Source organism: Sycon ciliatum, chromosome 11, assembly GCF_964019385.1.
Source record: "Sycon ciliatum chromosome 11, ocSycCili1.1, whole genome shotgun sequence".
In the NCBI taxonomy this organism is placed as follows: Eukaryota; Metazoa; Porifera; class Calcarea; order Leucosolenida; family Sycettidae; genus Sycon; species Sycon ciliatum.
Genome location: NC_088653.1, coordinates 24,670,938 through 24,696,586, shown reverse-complemented (window position 1 = coordinate 24,696,586; position 25,649 = coordinate 24,670,938). Strand labels below are relative to the sequence as shown.

General features: G+C 48.3%; 1 protein-coding gene across 1 annotated transcript in view; it reads left to right on the top strand.

Annotated features, from left to right (window-relative positions):
* The window catches only part of LOC135827212 (MAM and LDL-receptor class A domain-containing protein 1-like), an 88,992-nt gene that overhangs the window by 55,557 nt on the left and 7,786 nt on the right, over positions 1–25,649 (top strand). Inside the window, exons 9-11 of the mRNA XM_065339741.1 lie at positions 10,805–10,951; positions 11,361–11,635; positions 25,259–25,361. Coding sequence (XP_065195813.1) covers positions 10,805–10,951; positions 11,361–11,635; positions 25,259–25,361 — 525 coding nt within the window. The remainder of the gene's footprint in view (positions 1–10,804; positions 10,952–11,360; positions 11,636–25,258; positions 25,362–25,649) is intronic.

The window sequence follows — 25,649 nt, the reverse complement described above, 5'->3', positions numbered from 1 at the left end:
GAGGCCGGATCGGATCTCCTCTGCCAAGTTCCGCTGCTGAACACGGCGCGCCGCCCGAGCACCTGCAGCCAATGTCCTGCATGCTGTTACCACAGACGACACCTCATGCGTGGAGGTGCCACCGACTACCAACTCCACCATGGGTGCAATGGCGTCTCGGCACAAGGTGCGCTCAGCAGCCGCCCGTGACACATTGCTACGGACCGCAAGACCACCAAGCTTTGCTGGAAGGGAAAGCAGTGCTCGCAAACCTCCCTCAACCGGCACAGAATGGCCCGTGAATGCAGGCAGCAGCTGATCATTTAGGACGCGATCCAGGGGTGCGTAGAGTGCCCCGTCAGCATTAGCAACGCGCTGCAAGTATGACCACCGAGACTGAATGGTAGAGATGAATAAGTGGTAAGCCGCGTGGGGCTGGGTCTCTGCAACACTCGCCAGCCTCTTGGTTAAAGCACACCAGTCACCCACACGGCTTCCCACAAACCCATCACAGAACTCAGTGCTGCCGATGACTCCACCGAGATACCGGACGCCATCAGAGCAAATCCGGATGCCAGTGCCTGCAAATACCCGCTCAGCGTCTGACACCAGATGGCTCTTGACGAGGAGCACGGTCTTGGCAGCATTAGGCTTGTAGCCATACTTCGGGCCCTCAGCCGAGATGCAGTTCCAGTACTCACCGAGTGCCACAACGCGGTCCACAGCGGCATCATCGTCAGCATACCACACCTGCATGGAACCACTGCATGTTGTGGACAGATGCTTGGCCAGAGGGACGGTAGCCAAAGCATAAAATGCCATGGCCAGTGGATCTCCTTGGCACGTGCCCTCTCTTGAGTAGAGTGTCTCGCCACCATCCAGGTACAGGGGGATATCCGCTTGGTACGTGTTCACAAATACCCGCCCTGCAGCTGGGCACACGCGTGGTATGTTGTTCAGTGCAGCTGCCCGGTTCACTGAATTAAAGGCGTTAGTGGCGTCGACGAGGAGTATTGCCTCTGACTCCTCCTTGGCAAATACCGATGACAGCGCCTCCACAGCCACTTCACATGCCGATGGTATCCCGACGCACAGCTGGGTTGGCGCCGTCGCAATCACCACATCCTTCTCAATCGCCGCCATGATTGCCTTGCCAACTGCACGCCGAAACACCTCACCCACAGCGATGGGCCGCACGCCAGGTCGCTTATCCAGTGGTATCAGTCGCGCTGCCAGAAACGGGCGCAGATGCAAAGCGTCCAGCCTCTCCGTGCACAGGCATTTGGCCACGCGAGAGAGGGCCGAACAGAGCTCGTCAGAAGCTGACTTGAACATGCCAACCATCCGACGCCAGGCAGCCGCATCCAAAGCCGAAGGTCCAGCAGCTCCCTTCATTCCCAATATCGTCTTCTTCATAGCTGCTGGTGTTATCGCCTCAAACATAACTGGATCCGGGGGGTCGGGGCTACAGTCCAGTAGGATGTCTGGATCAGCCGGCTGGGGAGCAGGGTGCTTATCCCGCAGGTGCTCTAGAACTGACTTCCCACTCACCTCTTCATCCAGGGGAAGAACGCCACCAGCACCATCAGCATCCAGGTATTGGGCAGCACTGCCAACTCGGTCATTGAAAACCATGTTCGCTAAGCGAACATCGTCCAAAGCACGTGGACTCGAATCACCCACGGCTGCATCAGAGAGATGAGCCTGAATGCATCGGGACTCCCGTAGCAATGGAGAGAGATCACCGGCAGTCCACAGCCCAAGCCGCTTGGCCAAAAACGTCTTGTGGTCGCTAGCCGCAGATCCACGAAACGGCTTCTGCAACAACAGATGACAGGCGACGACCACCGCCGACCACGCAAAGGCCCGAGCACCCGAGCCATCCGTAAATAAGCCAACGAGGCGTGCAATCTCCTTGACGAACTCTTTGCCTTCCGAGCCGAAGGGGACCATAAACACGTTTCTTCTCCATGAGATGACTTCACGGTATGCAGAATCGAACATGCTCACAGTCTCATCAGTAGTCTGACTCCAAAACCCTTCATCTGCAGATGAGTTACTGCCACCCTCAACCACCGTACTCGGCTCACGCGACGCTTGCTTTTCCGGACACAGAGGGGCCAGACGAACATGCGATGGCTGATATAGCGATGCTGGTGAACAGGATGGTTCCGCCTGAGGCTGTCCAGACGAACCGGGACCCACAGAGGCCGGCGCCGCAGACACAGGTACCCGGGAAGCTGCAGTGGGATCAGAAGAAGCACCCGCGGACGAAGAGGCGGCAGCGTAATCAGAAACAGTCTCCGAGCACACAGGAACAGGCAAATCCACCCGCAGCGACTTCACAGACGGAGCCGCAGGCGCAGATAAATAAGATTGGGAAGATCCTGTGAATCCAGGCGCCGGTGCTACACCAGAGCATGCAGCGGCCGACGACGGGGGCCTGGATACCGAAGTATTCCGTACCTCTCGAGGCACGCCACCGGTCCGGCCAGCAGCGGAATCACCCGGTCGAGAAGGCTGCACTCTTCGTCCACTCCAGGCCGGCGGATCACCTGCAGAAAGGCCTTGAGGCACCTCCGATCCACCAACATCATGCAAATTCAAATTTCCAAAATTCCTACAGCGCCCAATCTGACCTGGGTAACAATTGACACAGCAGCGTCCATTCCTATTGCATGAACATGCTCCACACGTACCACTTTTCTTGCTGCAGGAGCAACAGGGCCCAGCAGAAGCCTCACGCCGTGACATGACTTGTCATGCAGCCTGCAGCACTGCCAGAAGAAGCCGCACAGCGACGCGAGGTGTGAACAGCACCTCGCACGTCACTCGTGACAGACCATGCGGGAAAGCACCCAGCCGCGAAGCACAACAGAGCAAGCCAGCTCACGTCACTTCCAAGGCCCAAGGCGAAGGCACGGAAAGGTAAAACAAAACCAGCTGGAAGGAGGAATAGCGGACTGGACAACCCCACAGCGGTAAAAACTACTGGAGCCGACTCCTGATACCTAGACGAAAGTAATGAAGTAGGTTTAATAACCGGTTGACCTGGATCGGTTGACCTGGATAGTGGATACAACAATTAGAAAACTGCGGAGGAAACTGCGACTACTACTACTACTACTACTACTACTACTACTACTACTACTACTACTACTACTACTACTACTACTACTACTACTACTACTACTACTACTACTACTACTACTACTACTACTACTACTACTACTACTACTACTACTACTACTACTACTACTACTACTACTACTACTACTACTACTACTACTACTACTACTACTACTACTACTACTACTACTACTACTACTACTACTACTACTACTACTACTACTACTACTACTACTACTACTACTACTACTACTACTACTACTACTACTACTACTACTACTACTACTACTACTACTACTACTACTACTACTACTACTACTACTACTACTACTACTACTACTACTACTACTACTACTACTACTACTACTACTACTACTACTACTACTACTACTACTACTACTACTACTACTACTACTACTACTACTACTACTACTACTACTACTACTACTACTACTACTACTACTACTACTACTACTACTACTACTACTACTACTACTACTACTACTACTACTACTACTACTACTACTACTACTACTACTACTACTACTACTACTACTACTACTACTACTACTACTACGAGCGGACACCACCCTACACCACTCGATGACGTGTCCACACGGGGGGTACCCGATGGCACGTCATGACGAAATCCGGGACACCCTGGCGGCTGTCCTTGGCGATGTCGTGCCAGACGTGGAGGTCGAGCCTAGACTGCTCCCTCTCGATGGCGAGGTGCTCGCCGGCCGGACCGCCAATCGCAGCGCTGAAGCTCGTTTGGACATCAGGGCCGGGGGTTTTTGGACAAGGCAGCAGGACGCTTTCTTTGATGTCAGGGTCACCCACCCTAAAGCGTCCCTGCTGTCGCGTTCGGAAGCCCTTGGCCAACTGCGTACCAGCGAGTTGGAGAAGAAGCGAAAATACTGCCAGAGGATCACGGACGTCGAGCGAGGTGCCTTCACTCCGTTGGTGTTTGCTACGAATGGCATGGCTGGGGCAGAGTGTGGAATGTTCCTGAAGCGGCTTGTTCAGCGCGTAGTGGAGAAGCACTCTGACCTACAGTACTCCGTCGTCATGCACCATCTTCGTGCCAGGATTGCCTTCTGCCTCCTCCGCTGGGCCGTAACCTGTCTGCGTGGATGCCGGGGAGCTCGGGGCGTACGCCGTGGCAATTCGTTTGTCACGGAGTGCAGGCTGCTCCGGTAGTGGCATGGGGCTGTGTGGCCGATCCTAAACGGATGTTGTGACGTAACGGACATATCTGTTTTTGAGCATGTCTTTTTTTTCGTTTTTGTTTTTTTTGTTTTTTGTTTTTTTGGTTCTACTTTTATAATAGTTTGTTTTGTTTTGTTTATCGGACAGATCGAAATAAGCATTCACACGCAGACAAATTATACATCCACCACCCTATTGGTTTATGATGTTTTTACACATATACCCCCAATAGGCTATTTATCAGACTCGAGTTTTAAACTTACACATTCCACATTCACCACTCAATCGGCTTTTGGTTTGTTCACACATACGTACCATACGCGATCTATTGGACTTGAGTTTTACCTTGTGTCCTTTTTTGCAGTCAGCAGATTCTTTTGTTGGGGTTTACGCATATGCGTCATTTGCCCGTAAAAGAGGCCTTGTTACTACTACTACTACTACTACTACTACTACTACTACTACTACTACTACTACTACTACTACTACTACTACTACTACTACTACTACTACTACTACTACTACTACTACTACTACTACTACTACTACTACTACTACTACTACTACTACTACTACTACTACTACTACTACTACTACTACTACTACTACTACTACTACTACTACTACTACTACTACTACTAGTGACAAGCCTCTTTTACGGGCAAAATAGCGGAAACGTGAAATCGTAAATCATTGAAGATCAATTCAATTAAAAAAAAGAAAACTCCTTTAAATAACGTCAAATCAATTAGTAAATCCAATGTCAAATCCAATGTCAAATCCAATGTCAAAAGAAGAAAACTTTAAACTCAAAGTGAAAATTAAAGTAACAGGTCCCGTCATGTATGCAAGTCTAAGCCAATGTCAATATAAATTACCTGTCATGAATGTTATGAATGGATGTGCATGCATTGTGATTGTGGAGAACTGTCCGTACACCTATCCAATTCAACAAATAGACAGACAAATGACAACAGAGTGAAGTACCTACATTGTACATACATCCTACACCGTACCATCGGCAGCGAGTCCACCCGGTGCCAAGCCGGCGTCTCAGCAGCCTCCTTGCCATGGCAACAGCTCATCGGCCACCCATCTGCCGGCACTCCACCAGGAAAGACGACTGGCGACGCCGCTGATACGAGGCCCGGCACCCGCGGAAACAGGTGACGGCCCACCGAAGTAAGCAAAATGAGATGCGTACCCGCAACCGGTTGATGAGGATGGAGTACGGGATATCGGTGTGACGCCTGGACAGGTATGTCGCCAACGTCGATAGAAATTTCGCGCACTCCGGTGCCGCCAGGCCCTGCGTCGTAAACACAAGCGGCGTAAATGACGCACGCTCGATGTTGACGATCCGTGGCCCATACTCGGCCTTCTTACGCCGCTCGTGAGACCTGAGCTGGCCAAGGACTTCTGAACGAGACAGCACAGACGCCTTAGGGTGGGTTACCCTAACATCAAAATAGGCGTCCTGCTGCCTTGTCCAGAAGCCCCTGGCTCGGATGTCCGCTCGGGCCTCGTCCTGGCGATTCAGCTGGCGTCCGGGTAGATCCTCCCCATGCATGGCCGCCAGCCTAGGCTCCTTTTCAACGTCCTGGGCGACATCAACCAACACCTCCGCGAGCAGATCACGGATGTTGTCGTGACGCGCACCAGGATAGCCGCCGGTCGGGCATACAAACATGTGATCCCGCACGGCAGGCTGACCACACACACAGGTTGCCGCGGTGTCCCTGAGAGACTACTACTACTACTACTACTACTACTACTACTACTACTACTACTACTACTACTACTACTACTACTACTACTACTACTACTACTACTACTACTACTACTACTACTACTACTACTACTACTACTACTACTACTACTACTACTACTACTACTACTACTACTACTACTACTACTACTACTACTACTACTACTACTACTACTACTACTACTACTACTACTACTACTACTACTACTACTACTACTACTACTACTACTACTACTACTACTACTACTACTACTACTACTACTACTACTACTACTACTACTACTACTACTACTACTACTACTACTACTACTACTACTACTACTACTACTACTACTACTACTACTACTACTACTACTACTACTACTACTACTACTACTACTACTACTACTACTACTACTACTACTACTACTACTACTACTACTACTACTACTACTACTACTACTACTACTACTACTACTACTACTACTACTACTACTACTACTACTACTACTACTACTACTACTGGTGACAAGCCTCTTTTACGGGCAAAATAGCGGAAACGTGAAATCGTAAATCATTGAAGATCAATTCAATTAAAAAAAAAAAAAAAATCCTTTAAATAACGTCAAATCAATTAGTAAATCCAATGTCAGATCCAATGTCAAATCCAATGTCAAAAGAAGAAAACTTTAAACTCAAAGTGAAAATTAAAGTAACAGGTCCCGTCATGTATGCAAGTCTAAGCCAATGTCAATATAAATTACCTGTCATGAATGTTATGAATGGATGTGCATGCATTGTGGAGAACTGTCCGTACACCTATCCAATTCAACAAATAGACAGACAAATGACAACAGAGTGAAGTACCTACATTGTACATACATCCTACACCGTACCATCGGCAGCGAGTCCACCCGTGCCAAGCCGGCGTCTCAGCAGCCCCCTTGCCATGGCAACAGCTCATCGGCCACCCATCTGCCGGCACTCCACCAGGAAAGACGACTGGCGACGCCGCTGATACGAGGCCCGGCACCCGCGGAAACAGGTGACGGCCCACCGAAGTAAGCAAAATGAGATGCGTACCCGCAACCGGTTGATGAGGATGGAGTACGGGATATCGGTGTGACGCCTGGACAGGTATGTCGCCAACGTCGATAGAAATTTCGCGCACTCCGGTGCCGCCAGGCCCTGCGTCGTAAACACAAGCGGCGTAAATGACGCACGCTCGATGTTGACGATCCGTGGCCCATACTCGGCCTTCTTACGCCGCTCGTGAGACCTGAGCTGGCCAAGGACTTCTGAACGAGACAGCACAGACGCCTTAGGGTGGGTTACCCTAACATCAAAATAGGCGTCCTGCTGCCTTGTCCAGAAGCCCCTGGCTCGGATGTCCGCTCGGGCCTCGTCCTGGCGATTCAGCTGGCGTCCGGGTAGATCCTCCCCATGCATGGCCGCCAGCCTAGGCTCCTTTTCAACGTCCTGGGCGACATCAACCAACACCTCCGCGAGCAGATCACGGATGTTGTCGTGCCGCGCACCAGGATAGCCGCCGGTCGGGCATACAAACATGTGGTCCCGCACGGCAGGCTGACCACACACACAGGTTGCCGCGGTGTCCCTGAGATCCAGGTCGTAACGGATACAGAGGGCGTCTCTGAAGTCATTACAATTCAGCACGGTGCCGTACCGGGACATCGGGTCCGCCGTCAGCCATGACGATATGCCGGGCTCACCCGCAATCTCGATTAACAACTGCTGCGGGGGCGATAGCTCACGAGAAACGGCAGCAGCCAGATCCGATGCCTGGCGGTCCCTCTCCCGCCGCATGGCAACAGCACGAGTCCGTGCGAGGGCAAGGGCAGCGAGGATGGGATGGTCATCCCCAGGCCGAGGATCTCGAGATGCTCCAATATTCTGAGGCTCAGTGCGAGAGCGATGGAGTAGATCCCGCATGGGCTCAGTCGCACGCAGGGCACGCTGGTGCTCATGCTCTGCAACAACCGAGGCGATTGGCAACCCAATTCCACCACGTCGACAGGGCAGAGACAGCAAACGCCGCAGCGGGGAGTCGTCCGAGAAGTGATGGCCGGTGACAGCAGGTAACAACTTGTCAGTCACACTGCTGTCAATGGGTGCCAACACCCCCGGACCGCACTCCATGGCCCGTGATAGAAATTTCCACCTTGGCACCAGGGATCTTACGGCAACGGCGTAGCTGGCATGAGGCTGGGTAGTGGCGTACTCTCCACAGCGATTCATCTGGGCTGTAAGTCCCTGAACCCGCTGATCCAGAAACTCACGACGGAACTCGACTGTGCCAAAGGCACCACCCAGGCAACGAGCGCCGTCCGTCCGAATAGAGACGCCGGTATCCCGGAAAAGATCCCGGGCCTCCACCTCGACTTCCGGCTTCACAACGAGCACCGTCTTCGTGGGGTTGGGCAAGTACCCATACACCGGACCCAGGTTGCTGATGCTCCGCCAGTACTTGCGTAGAGCACGAAGACGTCCCAGTGCGGAATCGTCATCAGCATACCATAACTGCTCAGCATCTGGGACAAGCTCCTGCAGTCGATGAATAAGCGGCATGATGGCTAGTGCATACATAGCCATGGCAATTGGGTCGCCTTGGCATGTACCCTCACGAGATTGAACCTCACCACCACCCGTCACGAAAAGCCGGATCGGTTCTCGGTAGGTGTTTCCCACGATCAGTGACATAGCGGGACAAGTACGGGCGATGTTGTAAATAGCTGCTGAACGGTTAACGCTGTTAAAGGCATTGCTGGCGTCAACCAGCAATACGCCCTCCACATCGTCCTGGGCGAAACGTGATGTTATGTGATGGACACCAACCTCACAGGCAGAGGGTACGCCCACACACAGCTGATGCGGCACGGTGATACCGACAACGTCAGTCTCCACAATCTGCATAATGGCTCGTGAGATGATCCGCCGGAATACTTCACCCACGGCAATGGGCCTAACCCCAGGGCGCTTGTCAAGGGGAATCAGTCTCGCAGCAGTGAAACCCTCCATCTCACCATCCGCTGTCCGCTCCGTACAGATCAGCCGGCCAGCAGCCGCCAGGGCGCTGCATAGTTGGTCTGAAGCAGCATCAAAGCACGTCGTCATTCGTCTCCACCCATCGGCATCGACACCGGATGGCCCAGAGGAACCCTGAACAACTCGGGAGACCTTCTTGATCCGATCGGCTGTAAGTCCAGCAAATATAGCTGCACGAGGCTGTACAGGGTCGCCAGCAACCTCACACTCCGGAACAAGGTCAGCAGGCGCAGGGTGCTTCTCCCTCAGGACATCCATGACCGTCCTGTCCCCTGTGGCGTCAACAACATCATCCAGTCGAAGAACTCCACCCCCAGCCTCATCGGAGAGACCACGGGCCGCTGAATGTAGTTTGCCATCAAAGACCAACTTGGCAAATTGGGTGTCGGGCATGCGCCTGTCATCCCCTACCGAACCTCCAACCCTGGGTTTCAGATGGGCCTGGATGCAGCGGGCCTCTGCGAGGAGTTCCTGAACCAGGCCAGCTCTCCACAACACCAGGCGCTCCCTCAGCACCTTGGCCAGGTCACTGCCGTTGCCAGAGCCCAAAGGCTTCTGGAGCAGTAAGTGACAGGCAACGGTGACCATTTTCCAGGCCATGGGGCGCCAGGCAGCTCCCTCCGCGAATCCACGGACAATACGGGCCAACTCCAGGACAAACTCTTTTCCCGACTTGCCATACTTGCCATATGGCACGAGAAGGAGATTCCTCCTATAATGCACCACCTCATCGTAGATGGTACTGACGGCGGCATTCAGCGTCCCGGACGACCACGGATCACCACCGCCACCACCACCACCACCAGAATCTGCAGTGCCAGAGTACTACTACTACTACTACTACTACTACTACTACTACTACTACTACTACTACTACTACTACTACTACTACTACTACTACTACTACTACTACTACTACTACTACTACTACTACTACTACTACTACTACTACTACTACTACTACTACTACTACTACTACTACTACTACTACTACTACTACTACTACTACTACTACTACTACTACTACTACTACTACTACTACTACTACTACTACTACTACTACTACTACTACTACTACTACTACTACTACTACTACTACTACTACTACTACTACTACTACTACTACTACTACTACTACTACTACTACTACTACTACTACTACTACTACTACTACTACTACTACTACTACTACTACTACTACTACTACTACTACTACTACTACTACTACTACTACTACTACTACTACTACTACTACTACTACTACTACTACTACTACTACTACTACTACTACTACTACTACTACTACTACTACTACTACTACTACTACTACTACTACTACTACTACTACTACTACTACTACTACTACTACTACTACTACTACTACTACTACTACTACTACTACTACTACTACTACTACTACTACTACTACTACTACTACTACTACTACTACTACTACTACTACTACTACTACTACTACTACTACTACTACTACTACTACTACTACGTAAATTTCGAAGAGTCTGAGGATTTATTATTGTACCCTCTTCCTGTGCGTACCTCCATGAGCATGTGTGTACGAATTGTGTGTGGGTGTGTGTTCGTGGGCGTGTACGCGTGTTTGTGTACTGCAACATGTGTGTGGGTTTGCTATACTTGTCTATCGTATATCAGCATGCAAAGCATCCACTGCTGACTTCACAACAGGACTGAGCGGCTACACACAAGCTACTCGCATTGAACAATTTTACTGGACGAGGAAACAAGGAGCAACACCAGATCTAAACACAGGTCCCTTGTCAGATCATTCAAGTGGGTCTGGTAAGTGATTTGTGTCGCCAGGGTCAGCCCGATATGAGTCCAACTGTTTGGCATGATAGGATGGGCTGGCAGATCTGATCTACAAGAAATCAAATCACGGTTGCATGTGCATTAGATGGAGATCGGCTAGTTGGAGCTAAATGTTGGGTTGCGGCAGATGCTAGAAATCTGTCAGTTTTGTATCCGATTGTGGCAAGGTCTGACTGCTTAGTTTGTAGTTGAATTGATATGCCGTTTACTCATAACTTGCACCCAATTGTTGTCTAACCGGTCGGTTATTTTCAATGGCCTCATGAATTTTCAATGCTTCGTGAATGAACCTGTTGTTGCCGTATATGAGTATACACTCTTTCTATGGGCGAACAACAAGGGATGTTCCACTTCTACGGCTATGTGTGCGTGTTTTTAGGTCACTACCTGTATATCGAGACCTCTCCACCAAGCCAGGCTGGTGATAAAGCCATTATCTACTCACCACATTACACCATATTACACACAAAGGTCTGTACCTTCTCTTTCTGGTACCACATGTACGGTCGAAACATCGGTACGCTGAATGTCTACGTGAAGACTTCCACTGCAAATGTCAAGGTCTTCACGCAAAGCGGAAACATGGGTGACGAATGGCTCCACGCACGAGTGCTCTTGAACACTGTCCCAGCAGTTACATCTGGTCCATTCCAGGTAGGCATTAGCCAATGCAAGGTCCATGCTACTAGAAGTTCTGCATGGCTTCTTGAAATCATGCAGAGTATATTCACATTCACATATCTTGTGCTGATAGACCATATGCGGAACAAACGGAGGTGGCGAAGAGGTGGGAAATGCTAAATATAATATATATGCCGACTTGTCAGTTTGAGAACTGTGGCAAGGTACGTTCGGGCCTGGTCTAAATCTGGCTTTGGAAAATTTATTTTTCATTGCTACCAGGTTCGATCTCATTTCCTCTGTCCTGCTATGATGAGTCCACAAAGGACGAACCAGTTCTGTCCGCAGGTTGATTATAATTTTATATACCGTATTTTCCGGGGTATAAGCCGCACTTTTTTTCGCTAAAAATCGGACCAAAATCGCCCCTGAGGCTTATACACCGAATATGCTTGCGCGAATGAATGCTTAGCATACATCAGTATGCATGCTGATGTCATGTGACATGTCATTCGACTCAGCTTCGCGCCTGTGTTGCTATCCCGGCACTTTTACTACTTTTAGTGCGCGGGCTACACCATACGGTACGCATATACGGTGACTCTATAGGTCGAAGAAGCAAGCAATTACTGTTTCCCCGGCGTCACTTTTCTCGGTGGTCTGATGGATTAACCGAGATACCTGCTGTGTGGTGCCATCGTTTGGCCGAAAGCCTGATTGGCCGTTGGGCAGGTGAGGTTGGATGTGCTTCGAGATGCGGTCAGCAACTATCTTCTCTTGTACTTTCGACGTCACACTGAGTAGCGATATCGGTCGATAGTTGGAGGGCTCGGTTTTGCTGCCCTTCTTGTGGATGGGGGTGACTGTTGCGTCCCTGCACTCTTGCGGGATAGTGCAACGTTCGAAGGAGATGTTAAAATGGGTTGCTAGGGATGGCGCAAGTGATCTGGCTGCCTCTTTCAGTAGGCGGGTTGGTATGCCATCACAGCCCGAGCTCTTTGACGGGTCCAGGTTAGACAGAAACTTTGAGACCTCTTGGGCTGTTGTTTCAAGGCCCTGGGAGAGCATGTCTGGCAGAGTAGGTCGTTGTGAGGACTGGAGGCCGCGCATCAGTTTGTGTAGGTTTGGTGTGGGGTGGCTCGTCCCAGTGCCATTACTGACATATGTAGACTTAGCGATTCGGAGAAGGTAAGTAACCTTGTTGCGTTGGGTGGTGTATGCTTTCCAGTTGCAGGGCGTCCGGGTGCGCAAGTAGGCACGGTAGAGCCGGTGTTTTTCTCTGATGGCGTTAGTGAGCTCTGGGTTCAGCCATGGCTTTGCGGGGTGGCTAGTATGCCTCGGGGAGTGGGGTACTGCACAGTGTTTGCGGGCGCAAGTGAGCACTTTGTCCTGCCATGAGTGGCACAGGTTGTCTATGTTGGTAGTGTTCAGGGTGTCACCTTCCGGTAGCAGTTGTGTGCGTTCAATTTCGGCTTTCAGACTGCTGATGCTTTGGTTTGACCATTTCCAATGGGTGGTGTTATGGGTGGGAGGTGGTACGGCTCGAGGGGGTGCAGCGACTGGCTTGTTTAAACCCCTGATGGATAGGTGGTCCGAGTTGCCGATCTGCGGGAGACTAGAGATAAGGACATAGTCGCTGTCTACATCCGTGACGACGAGATCTAGGCAGGATTTAGGGTGCCCATTCTGCACAAGAGTTTGGAATGTGACATGTTGGTGTAGAGAGTAAGTTTGGAACAGCACTGCTACATCCTCGCCAACAGCATCTGTCGTGTCAGAGTGGCACCAAGCGGCATTCTTTGCATTGAAATCACCGAGGATAATCTTTTGCGTTGTTGTTGTTATGGCTCGGATCAGTTCCTCAAGGTGCTGGCAGAATAGACGATGGTCGCAACGGGGTGGTCGGTAGACGCATGTTGCGTTGATGGTGCGGTCGTTGGCTGACAGTTTCAGTGATAATAGGTCAAAGCTGTCTGGGGTTGTTGTAGGGACGAGTTCATGAGGTATAGTGTCGTTCATGTAGAGAATCACTCCTCCGCCTTGGCGGTCTGGGCGGTCTGCACGATGTAGTGTGTATCCACTGAGGGCAAACAGAGAGTCTGGGTCATGCTGGGTACACCATGTATACTCAATGGAGCAGCGCACCCGGAACAGCGCGCACCGATTCACACTTGAGGCGCTATACATTCGCAGTTTGAGGCCAGAAATGTGTCGACAATTCAATTCTGATTCTCTACCCCCAGTATAAATTCTGGCTTCGTTTTCGTTCTTGCTCATTCCCATGTATCTACTGATGAAAATGGGTGAAAAGCTTTTAGTGTTATGAAACTGACAACCTTGTTGTTGTGTGTATACAAATTTTGTTCGCCTACGTCTCTCTCTATATATATATATATATACAATGGAAGGGGTCCTCACCAAGAAAACACAATCCGTTGCTACTCCGAGTTTCTTGAGTTTTTCAATCGTCAGGCAACTTTTCTAACTAAAACAGGGCTGTCAGGTCCACTAAAGAAATACACAACCACACAGCAAGGCGCACAAAAAGAAAGCGTGAAGTGTGAAGAGCGAAGAGTTACCGCTAGGTGCAGGCAGTGTAAAATATTGATATCAATTGTCCATTACTGTAACAAGCGCTGAATGGAGCATGTAAATCTGGAGTTAACTAGCGCATGTCTGGCGTCAGGGGTGTAAGGCCATTACGATATATATATATATTTAAATAGAGACGTAGGCGAACAAAATTTGTATACACACAACAACAAGGTTGTCAGTTTCATAACACTAAAAGCTTTTCACCCATTTTCATCAGTAGATACATGGGAATGAGCAAGAACGAAAACGAAGCCAGAATTTATACTGGGGGTAGAGAATCAGCAAGAATATTCTTACGCGCCTCAAGTTCACACTACACTACCATAAGAATGTATGGAGCAGTGGAAAAATGCGGGAAACAACACATGAGGGGAATGCAGTACCAGAACAAACACGTGATAAAGTTGTCAGTCCGGTTGCAGCTTGAACAGCCGCAGCACCTTGATGTGCTTCTTTTGTCGACACAGCTCTGGCCTCAAACTGCGAATGTACAGCGCCTCCAGTGTGAATCTGTGCGCGCTGTTCCGGGCTGGTGTGATGACACTGAAGCTGCTGTTGCGTTCTTGCGGGATGCATTCAGGTTGCGCCTGCAAATGCTTTGTGATGGCGCTATCACTTGTTGCCACACGTTTGTCAGGCGGCTTCTTGTACAGCTTGTCTGGGATATGCTGCTTGATCCTTTCCGAGAATCGCTGACATGTCTCACCAACGTACGTTCGCTCACAGCGACACGCATACTTATAAACAAAATTACTATTTTCAAGAGTTGGTGAAACATCCTTCGCGATAGACCTGAATGCGGGCCTGGTTGTATAAATTACAATAGGGGATACTGTAGGATAGCAGTTCAAAATTGCAGCTTTAATCTTTTTGCGGAAGGCAATGCAATTTTGCCCTTTCCACGGCAATTTTGTGATAATACGCGTTGCAGGTTCAAGTTGTGCAGAAGCTGTATCTGGGCTAGGTTCAAGAACGCTTGTCATGACTCGCTTGAGTACTTTGAGTGGGTAACCGTTAGAACACAGAATACAGTAAGTATCGTTTATAAAGTGACCGGATATAATGATATACCGGTTATAGTGATAGAACACGTCAAAATCAAAATCAAATCTGAAAAAATACAGCTAAAATATCACTATATACACTATTATCGGCTATACCGATATATCGCTTATTGTGATGGCCTTCACAGGCTTCAGGAAGCAAACCATATCAAATGTACAGGAAAATATCGCATATAATGATCAAGAGTGATCTTTCTGCATGCTCTTGTCCGTTTCTGGCTGTGTTGCCTCTCACGATGATGTTGCCAACTCACGTACACAGCCACTCATGTCTATTTCTGGCTCTACGCAACTCGTTGGACACCGAGTAGATCTACGATCTACGTGAGCACGGATCCAGCTCAGGCTTTTTTTGGAGAACACGCTGAAGAAGCAGCCATGCCACATGATGTATCAAAGTTCTAGTACATGTACAGTCTGTACTCGTACTGCACTGCCATGCACTGCTATGCTCTGTGTCATGCACCGGTACACAGACCGCGGAGCATGCATGCACTTTCAGCATGCTTTTTCCAGCGTGTACGCATCATTTCATGTGCAGTCATGTGCCATGTGTCGGTCAAACATGCAAATCGGCTATAGTGATGCACCGGATATAGTGATACATTTTCGAAAATCAAAGGGGCACGTTATATCCGATATTTACTGTATCCTCTAGCTTAGCAATTTCAGCTGATAATAGTGATGGTGAGCAGATGGTTTTAGCTCTGAAAGTTAATGATCTGATCAAATTGATTTTGTTTCTAGTGTCACAAAACGAGTCCCAGCGGGTGTAAAGACCTGTGAACGTCGGCTTTCTATATACTGTGGTGAGCAATTCTGTGGAAGAATGCTTAATCAATACATCAAGAAACGGCAATTCTCCATTATTCTCCTCCTCCATTGTAAACTGGAGAGCTGGGTGAAGATGATTTAAACGCTCAGAGAATTCCAATGCCAGTTTCCGGTTGTGAAATGCTGCGAATGTGTCATCCACATAACGCCTATAGAATTGGGGCCAATGACTGTCTGGAATTGTGTTCTCAAAATATCCAACAAAGATATTGGCTAGCACGGGGCCCAAGGGTGAACCCATGGCTACTCCGTCCCTCTGTGCGTACATATTGCCATTGAAACTGAACTGCACGTCTGATGTGGCTTTGAAAAGCAGCTTCTTGAAAAGATCTTGGGGTATTTGCGGGGCTGATATTTCATCATCATGGTATAGCGACTGTATGCAGATATCTATTGTTTCCTTGAGAGGCACGTTTGTAAAGAGGCTGACTACATCGAAAGAGCACAGGAACAGCGATCCAGAGTTCTCTGCCTGCTGCTGGCCAAATTCCTGTACATCATCCACGAACTCGAATGTATCCTTAGTTGCGTGGGCGGAATATTTGTTCAGGACTGGTTTTAGTAATTCAGCTAACCACTTGGCCATTTCGTGTTGGGGAGCATTGATCATGGACACGATTGGTCGAAGTGGCACGTCTTTCTTATGTATTTTCGGTACGCCATAGAGCACAGGTCGGCACGAGCCAACGGGTCGGATCCGGTCGTAATCTATATTGAGTATTTTTCCAGCCTTTTTGTATCACAATAGGTATGCCTGCAAGGCGCGTTCATCCAGGTAAGTGCGGTCATGCGTTTCCGTCGGTCCCAGGAGTTGAAACTTCGATGCATCAGCCAGAATAGCATTCATCTTGTCATTGTAATCACTTCGCTGCATTATCACCACTCCATTCCCTTTGTCCGGCCTGCTGATTATTATATCTTTGTCATTCTTTATTTTCCTGATGGCTGCCATATGCTTGTCGTTGAGGGGATAATCGGTTTTATCTGCTTTACTGTTACTAAACTCTTCTGCAAGATTCGCCAACGCTGCTTGACACGTATCCCTCTTGGCATCACTCACTGGTACGCAGCGCTCCAATTGATCATTTATTAGTTCGAATTCTGCCTGCACAATCTCCTTGTCCATTCTGGAACTAGGGGGGACTCCAAACTTCAAGCCCCTGCACAGTACGTCTTTTTCAATATTAGTTAGCATAACTCCGGCCAAGTTGTGTAGGTGGGAGTGTTTTAATTCGCTTGAGCCCTTCTCATAGCGCACCTCCCTCCTGAGTGCATCGTCAAACTTACTTTTGATCCGGCATTGTAATCTTGAGGAGGTCTGGTTGATGAGCTTCGCGAACCTGAAGCGGTCCAGCACGCTAAGGCTCCGATTGACTTCGTGAAGAACACGGCGGTACTCGAGGAGAAAGTGTTCCAAGTCAGCGGCGGTCCTCTCCAGTTCGTCCTTGATAAAGGCGCGTTCGATTCTCCATGGCTTCTTGGCCTTAACTCTCTGCACCCGCTTCTTGATAGAGCGGGGCGCAACGCCGCATGTAAGGCAGTTCCGTAAAAAATCTGCATTCTCACGACCACGGATGATCCGGCCTTTGCACTTTAACACATAATTCAGGTCCTGAATTAGTCGGTGGTCCAGTCGCCGTTTTAAATATTTAAATAGAGACGTAGGCGAACAAAATTTGTATACACACAACAACAAGGTTGTCAGTTTCATAACACTAAAAGCTTTTCACCCATTTTCATCAGTAGATACATGGGAATGAGCAAGAACGAAAACGAAGCCAGAATTTATACTGGGGGTAGAGAATCAGCAAGAATATTCTTACGCGCCTCAAGTTCACACTACACTACCATAACAATGTATGGAGCAGTGGAAAAATGCGGGAAACAACACATGAGGGGAATGCAGTACCAGAACAAACACGTGATAAAGTTACAACCAGGCCCGCATTCAGGTCTATCGCGAAGGATGTTTCACCAACTCTTGAAAATAGTAATTTTATTTATAAGTATGCGTGTCGCTGTGAGCGAACGTACGTTGGTGAGACATGTCAGCGATTCTCGGAAAGGATCAAGCAGCATATCCCAGACAAGCTGTACAAGAAGCCGCCTGACAAACGTGTGGCAACAAGTGATAGCGCCATCACAAAGCATTTGCAGGCGCAACCTGAATGCATCCCGCAAGAACGCAACAGCAGCTTCAGTGTCATCACACCAGCCCGGAACAGCTCGCACAGATTCACACTGGAGGCGCTGTACATTCGCAGTTTGAGGCCAGAGCTGTGTCGACAAAAGAAGCACATCAAGGTGCTGCGGCTGTTCAAGCTGCAACCGGACTGACAACTTTATCACGTGTTTGTTCTGGTACTGCATTCCCCTCATGTGTTGTTTCCCGCATTTTTCCACTGCTCCATACATTCTTATGGTAGTGTAGTGTGAACTTGAGGCGCGTAAGAATATTCTTGCTGATTCTCTACCCCCAGTATAAATTCTGGCTTCGTTTTCGTTCTTGCTCATTCCCATGTATCTACTGATGAAAATGGGTGAAAAGCTTTTAGTGTTATGAAACTGACAACCTTGTTGTTGTGTGTATATATATATATATTTAAATAGAGAGGTAGGCGAACAAAATTTATATACACACAACAACAAGGTTGTCAGTTTCATAATACCAAAAGCTTTTCACCCATTTTCATCAGTGGTTACATGGGAATGAGCAAGAACGAAAACGAAGCCAGAATTTATACTGGGGGTAGAGAATCAGCAAGAATATTCTTACGCGCCTCAAGTTCACACTACACTACCATAAGAATGTATGGAGCAGTGGAAAAATGCGGGAAACAACACATGAGGGGAATGCAGTACCAGAACAAACACGTGATAAAGTTGTCAGTCCGGTTGCAGCTTGAACAGCCGTAGCACCTTGATGTGCTTCTTTTGTCGACACAGTTCTGGCCTCAAACTGCGAATGTACAACTGTGTCGACAAAAGAAGCACATCAAGGTGCTACGGCTGTTCAAGCTGCAACCGGACTGACAACTTTATCACGTGTTTGTTCTGGTACTGCATTCCCCTCATGTGTTGTTTCCCGCATTTTTCCACTGCTCCATACATTCTTATGGTAGTGTAGTGTGAACTTGAGGCGCGTAAGAATATTCTTGCTGATTCTCTACCCCCAGTATAAATTCTGGCTTCGTTTTCGTTCTTGCTTATTCCCATGTAACCACTGATGAAAATGGGTGAAAAGCTTTTGGTATTATGAAACTGACAACCTTGTTGTTGTGTGTATATATATATATATATATTGAAAATAGTAATTTTATTTATAAGTATGCGTGTCGCTGTGAGCGGACGTACGTTGGTGAGACATGTCAGCGATTCTCGGAAAGGATCAAGCAGCATATCCCAGACAAGCTGTACAAGAAGCCGCCTGACAAACGTGTGGCAACAAGTGATAGCGCCATCACAAAGCATTTGCAGGCGCAGCCTGAATGCATCCCACAGGAACGCAACAGCAGCTTCAGTGTGATCACACCAGCCCGAAACAGCGCGCACCGATTCACACTGGAGGCGCTGTACATTCGCAGTTTGAGGCCAGAACTGTGTCGACAAAAGAAGCACATCAAGGTGCTACGGCTGTTCAAGCTGCAACCGGACTGACAACTTTATCACGTGTTTGTTCTGGTACTGCATTCCCCTCATGTGTTGTTTCCCGCATTTTTCCACTGCTCCATACATTCTTATGGTAGTGTTGTGTGAACTTGAGGCGCGTAAGAATATTCTTGCTGATTCTCACCCCCAGTATAAATTCTGGCTTCGTTTTCGTTCTTGCTCATTCCCATGTAACCACTGATGAAAATGGGTGAAAAGCTTTTGGTATTATGAAACTGACAACCTTGTTGTTGTGTGTATATAAATATTGTTCGCCTACCTCTCTCTCTCTATATATATATATATATAGAACAATATTGACTGGTTTGAGGGAAAGAGACAAACGGGAAAAAGTCTGAAGAAAAAATTGACTGTCACCACCAGGACTCGAACCAGGGACCTTCGCTTGTAGCCAGCGATGCTCTAACCACTGAGCTATGGTGTAGTCGTCATCCCAGCAGAGGCCGTTCAACATTTTCTTCAGACTTCGTAACTCACACTTCCTGTGAATCCACACAGGCGGGTGGGACGCAGCCCTCACTGTAACCCACACACTTCACGTACAAACTAGCACGCGGGGAGCCCCAAGTCATAAAATATTGACTGGTTTGAGGGAAAGAGACAAACGGGAAAAGTCTGAAGAAAAAATTGACTGTCACCACCAGGACTCGAACCAGGGACCTTCGCTTGTAGCCAGCGATGCTCTAACCACTGAGCTATGGTGTAGTCGTCATCCCAGCAGAGGCCGTTCAACATTTTCTTCAGACTTCGTAACTCACACTTCCTGTGAATCCACACAGGCGGGTGGGACGCAGCCCTCACTGTAACCCACACACTTCACGTACAAACTAGCACGCGGGGAGCCCCAAGTCATAAAATATTGACTGGTTTGAGGGAAAGAGACAAACGGGAAAAGTCTGAAGAAAAAATTGACTGTCACCACCAGGACTCGAACCAGGGACCTTCGCTTGTAGCCAGCGATGCTCTAACCACTGAGCTATGGTGTAGTCGTCATCCCAGCAGAGGCCGTTCAACATTTTCTTCAGACTTCGTAACTCACACTTCCTGTGAATCCACACAGGCGGGTGGGACGCAGCCCTCATTGTAACCCACACACTTCACGTACAAACTAGCACGCGGGGAGCCCCAAGTCATAAAATATTGACTGGTTTGAGGTATAGAACATATAGAACAATAGAAGTATTTCTTGCGTCGGCAAAAAGTGCTCAATGTCCTAAGACAGAGCGGGGTTATACACTCAGACACAAAGGATCTCCAAGTTTCTCAGTGTTGCTACTCTGAGTTTCGTGCAAAAGCACTCTTCAGGCAACTTACTCTTCTCTCACATCAGTATCCCTTTACATACCAGAAAAGACGAAAAGAAGCACCCTAGGTGGGAATCACAGATGGTGTGCATAAAGTGAAGTGTGGCAGTAGGATGCATGCACATTAGATAGCAGGAGTTCTATATGTGTAACAGATAGCAAGCGCAGTCTACAGTTCAGGTCACCTCCGATAGGAGGTACTTGGTGCTGTGGCGACATTTTGTGACCAGGCTGCATCTGGTGTTGAGGAGCGATGCCTTGTCACTCTTCATTATGGCGATCTTCTCCGATAGGCATAGGTTGCACCGCTTCGAGGTTCTTTTGTTGGCGCTGGATCTCTGCCTGATTCTCCACGAGATGTTGACGCCTTCACCTGCCTCCTTCAATACCCATGCATGCTTTGACAATTCTGTGCTGTTTCTGTGTGGGGCATTCCGGAACGATGACGTGTGATTGTTGAACCGGAGTTTGAACGGGGTTTCGGAGATGCCGATATACTTCTTCCGGCTGAGATTGGAGTCCACTGTAGCTTCGTATACTATCTCGCTGGCGTTGCAGTCCCCGTTGAGTGGGCAGTTTGCTTTGATACGGCAGTTACATCTCTTTTCTTCCGGCTGTCTGAGGACTTTCGCGTTGTGGCCCTTGATTATTGAGGCTAAGTTAGGCGAACAGCTGTAGCTGACTTTGAGCGTGTTTTTGTTAAATATTTTTCTGAGGGCAGATCCTTCTGGGAAATGGCGCTTGAATGTCGCGCCAACATCAGTCTTCACGGATTGGCTGTACGGTGGGTTAAACCAAATGATGGTCCTCTTCCGATTCTTTTTCCTCCTGGCTTGTCCTTCCGTGTTCGCCGGTTCCTCGTTATAGACGAGTGCGTAGTTGAAGCCACTTTTTGAGAGAGCTGCAGCGTACGTGGGGGCAGCCTCTTCAAAGACCGGCCTGCGCGATTGCTCACACTACCACACTTGCCACATATATCTTCACCTGTGATTCCAACCTAGACTGGCTAGCGTGCTTCTTTTCTCCACCTGTGATTCCCACCTAGGGTGCTTCTTTTCGTCTTTTCTGGTATGTAAAGGGATACTGATGTGAGAGAAGAGTAAGTTGCCTGAAGAGTGCTTTTGCACGAAACTCAGAGTAGCAACACTGAGAAACTTGGAGATCCTTTGTGTCTGAGTGTATATATATATACATATATGGAGAGGACCACCGCTGACTTGGAACAATTTCTCCTCGAGTACCACCGTGTTCTTCACGAAGTCAATCGGAGCCTTAGGGTGCTGGACCGCTTCAGGTTCGCGAAGGTCATCAACAAGTCCTCCTCAAGATTACAATGCCGGATCAAAAGTAAGTTTGATAATGCACTCAGGAGGGAGGTGCACTATGAGAAGGGCTCAAGTGAATTAAAACACTCCCACCTACTCAACTTGGCCGGAGTTATGCTAACTAATATTGAAAAAGACGTACTGTGCAGGGGCTTGAAGTTTGGGGTCTCTTCTAGTTCCAGAATGGACAAGGAGATTGTGCAGGCAGAATTCGAACTAACAAATGATCAATGTTGGAGCGCTGCGTACCAGTGAGTGACGCCAAGAGGGATACGTGCCAAGCAGCGTTGGCGAATCTTGCAGAAGAGTTTAGTAACAGTAAAGCAGATAAAACCGATTATCCCCTCAACGACAAGCATATGGCAGGCATCAGGAAAATAAAGAATGACAAAGATATAATAATCTGCAGGCCGGACAAAGGGAATTGAGTGGTGATAATGCAGCGAAGTGATTACAATGACAAGATAAATGCTATTCTGGCTGATGCATCGAAGTTTCAACTCCTGGGACCGACGGAAACGCAGGACCGCACTTACCTGGATGAACGCGCCTTGCAGGCATACCGATTTCGATACAAAAAGGCTGGAAAAATACTCAATATAGATTACGACCGGATCCGACCCGTTGGCTTGTGCTGACCTGTGCTCTATGGCGTACCGAAAATACATAAGAAAGACGTGCCTCTTCGACCAATCCTGTCCATGATCAATGCTCCCCAACACGAAATGGCCAAGTGGTTATCTGAATTACTAAAGCCAGTCCTGAATAAATATTCCGCTCACGCAACTAAGGATACCTTCGAGTTCGTGGATGATGTAAGGGAATTTGGCCAGCAGCAGGCAGAGAACTCTGGATCGCTGTTCCTTTGCTCTTTCGATGTAGTCAGCCTCTTTACAAACGTGCCTCTCAAGGAAACAATAGATATCTGCATACAGTCGCTATACCATGATGATGAAATACCAGCTCCGCAAATACCCCAAGATCTTTTCAAAAAGCTGCTTTTCAAAGCCACATCAGACGTGCAGTTCAGTTTCAATGGCAATATGTACGCACAGAGGGACGGAGTAGCCATGGGTTCACCCTTGGGCCCCGTGCTAGCCAATATTTTTGTTGGATATTTTGAGAACACAATTACAGACAGTCATTGGCCCCAATTCTATAGGCGTTGTGTGGATGACACATTCGCAGCATTTCACAACCGGAAACTGGCATTGGAATTCTCTGAGCGTTTAAATAATCTTCACCCAGCTCTCCAGTTTACAATGGAAGAGGAGAATAATGGGGAATTGCCGTTTCTTGATGTAATTTTAAACTGCTATCCTACAGTATCCCCCATTGTAATTTATACAACCAGGCCCGCATTCAGGTCTATCGCGAAGGATGTTTCACCAACTCTTGAAAATAGTGATTTTATTTATAAGTATGCGTGTCGCTGTGAGCGGACGTACGTTGGTGAGACATGTCAGCGATTCTCGGACAGGATCAAGCAGCATATCCCAGGCAAGCTGTACAAGAAGCCGCCTGACAAACGTGTGGCAACAAGTGATAGCGCCATCACAAAGCATTTTCAAGCGCAACCTGAATGCATCCCGCAGGAGCGCAACAGCAGCTTCAGTGTCATCACACCAGCCCGGAACAGCGCGCACCGATTCACACTGGAGGCGCTGTACATTCGCAGTTTGAGGCCAAACCTGTGTCGACAAAAGAAGCACATCAAGATGCTGCGGCTGTTCAAGCTGCAACCGGACTGACAAATTTGTCACGTGTTTGTTCTGGTACTGCATTCCCTTTATGTGTTGTTTTCCGCATTTTTCCACTGCTCCATACATTCTTATGGTAGTGTAGTGTGAACTTGAGGCGCGTAAGAATATTCTTGCTGATTCTCTACCCCCAGTATAAATTCTGGCTCTGTTTTCGTTTTTGCTCATTCCCATGTAACTACTGATGAAAATGGGTGAAAAGCTTCTAGTATTATGAAACTGACAACCTTGTTGTTGTGTGTATATAAAATTTGTTCACCTACCTCTCTATTTAAATATGTATAATTATACCCAATGCTGTAGACAGCAAGCTGTTTCGGCCATAAAGGCCTAATTAGTACAGCTACGAGCTAAATAGGCCGAGTTACCAGCCATGGTGCAAAGGAGGCACCACAGACATTAAGGTAGCTCGTCGCTCTAGCGCCACAGTGCTCAAACTACAAAAAGTAGCGGGCATTGCGCGATGCAGCAGCACTAGAGCAGCCAATATATATGTACATAAGGCAGTACACGATCACAATGTCCAAACAAATAGCTCAGAATTACAGGCCAAATCAACAGCAATGAAGTCTAATGAAGAACAAAGCATTTTCACACAGACTCTAAGCATCAAGGTCAGAGGGCACCAGCTGTGATAAACACAGCGAGCTTTGTACCAGGGCAGATAATTTTGACACAAACCAGACAGAAATGAGGGAGCGTAATACTCTAGAGGTAGTACATTCATGACTTCTGTTGCCCCTGAACGTCTATTACAATAATTACTTGAACTGTTTACCAAGTATGCAACACATGACAAAAAAGGTGCTATATACATGTAGGCTGTTCAGACTGGTCAGTGGAAAATTCTAACATAGATCTGTAGGAGTTAGTCAGTCCCAATAGGTTTTAATGCTCCTCCACACTAGGCACACCTTTTGGTTGACAAAGAGAAGAATGTATATAGGTCTTCCGTCATGCAAGAGCATTAGGATGCACACGGCCACAATGACCTTGAGGGCTAGGATTGAGTTGAGTTAAAGTTGATTTGAATACCTAGACCGTAATCCGAGAAAACCGTTTACGTCTCATGTCAACTGTAACCTTTCTGTACGCTTTTGTTCAGCTTTCATTTGAAGGCATTCGTGGACGTGGGTTCTATGGTGACATTGCTATCGATGACATAGGCTTAGAAGACGACTGCTATTCTGGAAACACATCTGCCAGCTGTAAGTTATGTTCAACATAGCTGTATATTGCTGGTGATGTCAGGTGGTGATGTCAAGTGGTGATGCCGGGTGGTGATTTTCTAGGAGCAAGATGGGAGTTGCATTCATTGCGGCATCATTATCACAGCGTATGTGTATGTGTGTACGTGTATGTGTGTGTATGTGCGTGCGTGCGTGTGTGCGTTCGTGTGTGTGCGTGTATGTGTGTGAGATGCGGTTCTTTCAAACACGTATTTCTTCACTTGTGCACACACACGCACATGCACACACACACACACACACACACAC